At 47.8% G+C, this 8,333-nt stretch overlaps 1 protein-coding gene across 1 annotated transcript; it reads right to left on the bottom strand.

Moving 5' to 3' along the window:
* Window positions 1-6,553: 6,553 nt before the first annotated feature.
* On the bottom strand, window positions 6,554-7,197 carry LOC131282156 (uncharacterized). The gene is made up of 3 exons (XM_058311558.1): window positions 7,026-7,197; window positions 6,726-6,956; window positions 6,554-6,666 (listed from the first exon to the last, which is right to left on the bottom strand). Exons 1-3 carry the CDS (start codon window positions 7,195-7,197, stop codon window positions 6,554-6,556), a joined length of 516 nt encoding a protein of 171 aa, XP_058167541.1.
* Window positions 7,198-8,333: the final 1,136 nt, after the last annotated feature.

Genomic DNA, 8,333 nt, shown 5'->3' with positions numbered 1-8,333 from the left:
AGCAAAATTATCGAAAACTTCAATCTCCATACACCCGCCTTAACAGTTATGTATAAAAAGAGCGGCTAGGACGGTATTTCTGGAAGCAAGCATTGCCCACGCAACGACATAATGAGACAAGGGTCTGACAGTTCCGGCCGCTTCCGGTGCCGATGGCGACCCAGCGTCATAAGAATCCGGGGTTGGATAGCGTCAGAAATCGGAGGATCTACACGGTGTCCATAACAGATGCGAACATTCGATGTACAACTTCAAAGACCAGTCGGTGCCGGACTGGGAATGGGTCGGCATGGAAAGCTGTCATAGATAACATGGTTTGGTCATTAGACCCTCGTTTGTTGGTTAAAAAAGTGTTTCAATTTGTCCAATTTGCATTTGTCCAACGATACGATTTTTCGAAGGAAAATTGTATCGTTGGCTTATAGCTTTAATGGTAATATCGTTGTGTTTGGTAATTGGAGGAACTGGTGGAGCAATAAATTTGTCTGCATTACTTTATCATAAATCATTGCATATATTAAAGTTCTTGATGTAGTAATGTGACCCAGAAATCAGACCAATACCGAACCGAAATTCAAGCAAACAAATCAATTTAATTTCATCATAAACCCAATAACACCAGCCTAGTCGGAGGACTCATGTTACAGATTTTATCACGAACGGGGTCTACTTTGCTCCACAGATGTCTTCATCTAACGCTTACCAACCGACCGCAATCGAGCGCGTATTCGATGGACTTGTGGTACATCCCAAATTAACCTCCTTGTGACCCAATCGAACGCATGTCCGATCGCCCATTAAGTAAATCGATATCGACGCTCGATCGCAATGCGTGACAAATCAATTAGTGGCGCGATTGATCGGTTTGGCGTCCCTTGCGCCTAACAAGCCCCGGTCCGGAGGGCCACACTTTTGAACGTGTCAACTGCGTGCGTTAGTCGGAGGATCCGATTCGGCTCGCGATTTCAACATGCTTCCGCCAGATCGGAATGGTCCACTGTGCGATCGAGATCTCAATCTCTCGTTGTCCACCATCTTTGCGTCTCCCGAATGGCGACCGTTCGATTTTGAGCGGATATCATTTGCTTCACCTAGCCGGATTGGCCCCACGCTGGAGGGTTCACATTTTAATCATAGCTTCGTAAATTAATGGTATGGGCTAGATAATCGATCACCGGTGGCCACCAGTGCGACATTGGAATGGTAATTTAAGTGGTCGTTCTAAGGTTTTACGACCTCCTCCTACTCCTGTTAAAGCTCTCCGGCTCGGCGGTCGATAGTGACTGAGATTTCGTTTCTTTTTCTTAACAACCACACTCAGCTAGATAAAATCGATCCTGTCCGTAGGCGCCCTTATCGATTGATTCGCAAACCGATGATCTAGAACAATTAGATAATGGTAGTGAAGTGGTAAAGTGAATTCCCCGTCTCGGCAAACGACTACCAAACATGCCACCGTACGATCTATGTCGATATATTGTGATTTAACCTGCGTCACGATGGCGGTTCGTTGTTTCTGCGAGCTCCAATCGGTCCGGTATGGATTGTACACCTGCCAAGAAGGAAGCGGACTAAGAGCCTTAGCGTTCACCGATCAACCGACGCCATTTGCCGCCGTGTTCTGCCACAAAGAGATTCGGTGTGAACTCCGGCGACTCATGTCATGGTCATAATTGGCGAACGGATTAACTCCGGCAAGGCCGCCTACTGCCGTTTTTACCTCAGCTTACAGCAACTCCGGAGAGTTTGCCGAAAGAAACGAAGCAAATCATATCCAGTTGGTCGAGCGCGTGGGAAACCGGAGGCGCATATCCGGACCGGGACCGCACTTATGCAACGCAAGCCAAACAGTCCGTGGACGGATCGGATCGGATATCACAACAAAGCGGCCACAAATGCGCGACCACAGGGAAAGTAATTTGTGCTCGACGCCGGTTTATGTTTTACGACATTTGATGTGAAAACTAAACCAAACTAAATCTCCGTCTCCGTCTCCGGATGGTCATTGCTGTGTGGTTTGGCTTTTTCCCCCCTCTCCTCCCCAGTGGGAAGCAACTTCCCTAAACGGTCACGCAATGGGTACGCATTTTGTCGTTTATCGAGTGAAAGGGCTCGGTTTATGGCATGTCGCCATAAATTCCTTCCACCGTCGTTGTGTGTATTCCCCGTGACCCTGGTTAGTGCGCAGGTGGCGTCGGAATGATTTAGACAGCTCGTAACGTTCGCGAACGGACGTTTCCAAGCGAAAAGGCTGACCGGTCGTTGCAATTGCAGCCAAGAACGGGACGTTGGTGGCTAACAGCTGGCTAAGAAACGTCGTTTTTACAAACCACCACGATCACGCGGGGAGGGCAGGAAGGAGGTGGGCGTCGAAGATAAAGGGTCGACCGGGTGGTTGCCAGTAGCCCATGATTACACTAATTAAGGTGATGTCGTGAGCCGAGATTAATCTAATCAACGACACGTTTTCCCGACCAACCCCGTCCCAACCCGCCCGCACCGACCCCGCATGACGCAAAGCGCTGGAAATACACACACGTTATGAAGCGTTACGTTCAGGTGCTGTCTTTGGATGCATTTGCCCTACATTTGGCATTGTATGGGTATGCATTGTGTGCATTGTCGGGGGGTTTGTTTTTCTCTTTTTCTTTTTTTGTTTGTTCCATATTATTTCCCTTCAACGCCGACCCGGCTTCGATTGCAAACCGTTTGTGTCTTTCCAAAAGGGCGGTAATGGTGGGAAGAGTCGTTAGAATAGTCGCGACGCGACGTGGTGTGAGAAATCTAGCGGCAAGCATAGCGATAGCGCCAACCAAAGCACACAAACCGACTGATGGGATGTGTGGTTTGGAAATGTCGCCATTTTGTTCAGTACATACATTGTGCCCTGGTAGACTCTGTCGGGCCCTCGCAACACGCGCAACAGTTGCTTCAGTTGCTGTTGCGGTTTGCCGACATGATAAACTCATCTAAATTGGAGCGAAATAATAGCCGGCGCGGGATCGATCGTAAGAACTCCGAACGCCACCGAAGAATTGTTCTACCATCGACCTAATGAGGCTCATTGCGCCACCGCAGCACGTTAATTAATGTGTCAACACTAATTGCCGTGTTGATACGGTGGTCAAACATGGCGGAGGAAATGGATTTGCACAACCCGAGCCGAGTGACACATTTATAATTGAACCGAACCTACCGTCGAGCTGGAAGCGGTTTGCGCACCCTTATGGACGGGCCATATTTCTTCTTCTTCAATAGGAAGCCAGTGTTGGTGGTGTTGGGGGAAAAGAATTGATAATGTTTCATCATCCGACGAGCGCATAACTGATTGATGATGGTGGTGAAAAATCGGTTTTTATTGTTTGGCTTATTTTTCCTTTTTTTTCTTTTTTTTCCGACTACCGAAAAGGCAGTCGATTGATTGATTATTTAATGTGTTAATAAACTTCGGATAGATCACTTCCACCCAAGACGTTCCATTTACAGCCTCAATGTCAATAAATTGCTCTCTCTCTCTCAAAGTTTCACAAATATGCTTCCTAATCAACTCAATATAGTCGTTCGGTTTGTGGATTGAATTTTTCCATTTCGAATTAACGTTTTATTTATTTTACCTCGACCTGATGAACCATTTCTGTCGCTCCGGCGTGAAATCGTTTTGGTGATCTATTTAGTTGCTTTTTTATTATGTTTCTTTCAAAAAAAAAAACAAAAAAACCACCACATTGTTGCTGTCGTTTACGTAAAAATAGCAGAAGGGGCAATGCATTCGCCTGAGATCGTACATAATATCGGCACGGTAGTATTATTACTACACATGCTTCGCATAACCAGGCGGTCGAATCGAGCGTGAAGCAACAACTAGCGAAGCTGCCCCATTCCACCATCGACGTCGTCGTCGTCGTCGTCGTCGGAAGGCGGATGTTATAAAATATGTTAAATTGAATTTGGAACTACGGCCGGCTAAGCGAACTTGAGCCGTCGGTGGGATGGGAGAAGAAACAACAACGACCGTAAACATAACCGACGACGAGCGACGAGAACGACCTACAAACATCCTTCCCAAAATGCGGCTGAGAAATTCGAGGGGGTTCCCAGCGCGGAAAGGAAAAGCACACGGTCGGTGCACAGTTTCGGAGGAAGAGAAAATCCATCCATCAGCGGTATTTTCCTCGAGCGGTGTTTTGGTGCAGTCGGGTGGAATGGTCGGTCGGTATGCTGCAACGTGAGGAGGTGGGGTGGGAGGGAGAGGAGGAGTTGGGTCTTAATAGCTGCACTCGGACCTCGGCGCGCGCATTGAAGTTTCCTCAAGCGCCGTTACAAAAAGCTGATCAAGGATGTAACCGTCGCGCACCGGGGTGGCGAGTGGGTGAAGTTTGCCACCTCACCCAACCCCCTCGCCCGACTCCCAAAGTTAGGTGGGAAGTTGGTGACTGCAAGGGTGCGTGCTGCACCGAGCATAGCAGACTGCCGGAGCAGCATACCTTCACCAATTTGTGGCTGCCGGCGCGGAATGCAAGGTCGGCCGCGGACGGTTCCGCCGTGTTGGTACCCTTCCCCCTCCACCCTCGTCATAGAGGCTTGTTTGTCCGGTGAAGTTATAGTTTTCGGGGGGTGGTTTTCCTCTTCCTCCGTGCGCGGAAGGAAGTCCGACCGGGACCGCCACACCGACACGCAGCAGTTGTCGATGGAATTGCTGAACAACCTGCTGAGGCAGAAATCACGTGCGGTAGTTTTATTTTATTCCACCAACAACCCCAAAAACAGTTGCGGGCTTGCAGTTTACTTGCGCCACGGCGCATGTTTTGCCATGAATGCTCCAAAAATGTCTCGCCTTTTGACGTCTCGATACCGGTTCGGGTCAGCAGAATCGAAGTCGCGGCGCTCGGAATCAATCCGTGCCGAAGCGGTACCGATTTGGAAATTGCAAACCTAGGATTTCCTTTCCCTCCCCCCACCTCGCTCGTCACGCACCCATCGCACCGGCCAGAAATCGTGAGTTAATCAAAACGCAGGCTTTCAGAGTGCGGGCAAGCGGTTCGGCGCGATCGATTGCTCGGCGATAGAAAATATTACATCGATCGATCTTGTGGTGCTCGAATGGGGTGGAAAATTTTGTCCTCACGAGCTCATTTCGAACCTTTGCTCGCACCGGCGAAGAGCCACAGAAGGGTGACGTTGGAAAAGCAAAGTCATTTAACAAACCGTGGGCCCACTTTAGGGCCGCCACTACCACTTCTGGTGATGCGAGGTCATTATCAGGCAGCTGCAATCGATGCAAAACGAGACAGCTCGGGAAAAGGGGAAAGGGAACGAGTTGGTTTTTCTGCCTCGCGAAAAAGACACGATTTGTGGAGCAATTTCTTCTCAACCTGGCGAGTATTTAGTTTTAGATTAGGGGTTGAAAAAACTGAAAACCGTACACTCACATACATACACACACACATGTGCCCTACCAAAAGAGTTGGCGAGCGAACCCATTCGTGGGCAGGTTCGAAAATTGGCGTCCACATTATCCTGGCCCGACGCACATTACGCCGCGCTAATAATTACGGTAGGCAACCCCAAACGTTCTTAGCCGCTGGCGGCTCTTGTGCGTGTTTTTTTCCCCCTACTCCTTTTAGTGGTAGTAAAAATGCATTCCATACTACGGTGAGAACGACTATTAACGCCGCGCGAACAAATGGCCGGCCGATCGGTTTAGGGTTGGCAATTAGAAAATGGCGTTTGGGTGTCTTTTGCGCGTACCAGATTTACTGCACGCTGGGAATGTCCTGCGGGGATCGCCTCGACACTCGTGAGTCAGTTGTCGAGCGCGCCTTAATTAGTCGTGGCAGGTAGATAACCGACCGCGTACTGCCCTAGGATTGTGGAAGTTGCGGATTTTTTTTTACCGGTTCGTGAAACCTACCGTACAGTCGAGCTTGAGGGTGAAAATGTAAATAACTAATCCGTCTGCATTTTATGACCATAAGACAAATTTTTATTGGACCAAGATTTAAACGATAGTTTTTTTTAACGTTCTGTTACACACTTAGGCTAACAGTAAGCGATAGAATGTGAGATCATAACTTTGGCCTCAGACTAAACCAATCTTCAAACGACTTCATAAAGAATGTTCAGTAGAGTGTTCAGTAGAAATATCAGACATTTAAGGAAATAGATATTATGCAAAATTTCATGGAATTTTTTTTAAAACATCATACATTTTGAAACAATTTCCTTCTGATGACATTTCATAAAATTTTTGTAAAAAAGTTAAAAACATCCTAAAAATTAACAAATACTGTTTGACAAAAACATTTTCAAATATAATTTCTCAGTACAATTTGTTCTTTATTCTTTGAATTAATCTATATTCCTTTGATACGAAACTAGTGTCAATAATGTGATTTTAGTAAAACTTATATTAAATAAAAAAACATGAATGACTTCATCCATGAAGAAGGTCTCATGTATTTATTCTTCATGGATTGATTTTGTTTGACCTCACATCGACATAAAAAATACATCCCAGATACGGTTTCCTCTCTTCTATCACATAAGTTAACTGCTAAAATTTCTCGTTGTTATACAACACCTCGAAATCGCCCTTTTTCGACCGAACTCCCGAATTCATTTCGCGATAAAGCAGCAAAATGATAGTGCTCGCAAACGTCAGCACCACTGTGGAATAGAATTTGATAAGCGAATACCACGCAAACTTCGTCGATGGTCTAACTTACGCGTTGCCCAAACGAAGGCGAAGATGCCGAACGGGCGCTCACCGATGCCGGCTTCGTACAGCATCCAATCGATGTGCACATGGCCGAGGAACCCGGTCGCTGCTATGAGGAAGCACAGGAAGGGCAGCAGGCACTGCGCTTGCTCGCGCCAAATGCCCCAAAAGAAGGCTCCTCCGATGACGAGGTACACGATCGAAAAGATTACCACCAGTGTGATCTCGAGGGTGAACGCTGTTGATACAGGTCTCTAGAGGTTCCAAGCTCATGTTTGCGGAATCGCGATTCAATCTCCATACGTACCACTGGTCTGGAAGCAACAGGGCCTGCTCTGGTTGTCAAAACTTAACGAACGCGCGGCCATGGTCAGCAGGTAGACGCTGCAGGCCGTCGTCCCGCACCCAGCCAGGTACGCGATCAGCTTCTTCTCCTCGTACGGTATGTAGCACCAGCCCGGAACTAGCGTGCAGCGCATTTTGAGCATCACTGAGCGACCGCGACGTTCTGACCCACGGCGCAGGAGCTAGCATCGATTCTATCGGTCGCACGTCCGATTGATTAAGGTTATCAATCGGTTTGGGTTTCCCCGACGCCTCAGCATGGGATCGCTTATCAGGACGCCGGCGCGGATGCTTTTTTGTTTACCTTCTCAAGGCGTTCGGGATGGCGTTTGAAATGCAACGCAAAATACGGTAAGATGTGGTAACACGTGCAACTGCAACGGCAGTCTGATTTAAAACAATACAATACCGGAAGCGGTCGAATGAAGGGTCGTTGAAAACTATTTAGTTTGCGTTGAAAATAGCAATAAACACCAGAAACAACATGTGGTTGTCGAATCCGCTCGTAAAGTTAGCTAAATCTTTTCGATTTCTATTTCTCTAAACTCTCCATCAAACATCATTGCCTAACATCGATCGATGTCAAAGCTTGCCATGATTTTAGCGTTACTTAACACCCTCTTTTAACGATTAACCGCATTCGAGAGGGAGAGCTCGTGTGCATCTTTACTGCCTGGAACAGCGTGAACCAATAGAAAGTGCAGCCGTGCGGCTTTTCGGGGCACCATACCGTGCATGGCAATTACCAGGGCTTGCGCAATTCTGCATCTGCATTGCACACCGGCGCCCATTTCGGCGCTCGTAAAGCGCAACCCCCAGAATGCCGCGGCGAAAAGTTCGTTTGATGGCACCATAAAAATGGCATTTATCGCACCTTTAGGATGCTTCCAAATGCACCGGGGGAAAGCGTCGCGCAGTTAAACCAAATACGACCGCGGGGAGTTTCCCCGAATTCCTCCACGAAATCCGTCATTCTCCGCCCGTACTTCAAACCTCTCGCGTGGGCATCACCAAAGCCGGTTGCTAATCGCGATTCCCCGCGTACTTCCGCAGATAAGCTACCGCTTCGTTCGGCAAACATTACGCACCGTATGTTGGATAAGGTTTTTAAGGGCAAACAAAATAAACAGATAGTCGGTCCACCTTGGGAGACACCGATCAATACCCTCCGGCAAATAGGCTCGTTCGGATCAATTCGCGTACGGTACGGATATCGATTTATGATTTACGACTACAACACGCGAAGGAAAAAAAAACGGCAACGCACCTT

Source organism: Anopheles ziemanni, chromosome 2, assembly GCF_943734765.1.
Source record: "Anopheles ziemanni chromosome 2, idAnoZiCoDA_A2_x.2, whole genome shotgun sequence".
Taxonomy (NCBI): domain Eukaryota; kingdom Metazoa; phylum Arthropoda; class Insecta; order Diptera; family Culicidae; genus Anopheles; species Anopheles ziemanni.
Note: the sequence above shows the minus strand (reverse complement) of the source record. Positions and strands in the feature narration are given on the sequence as shown.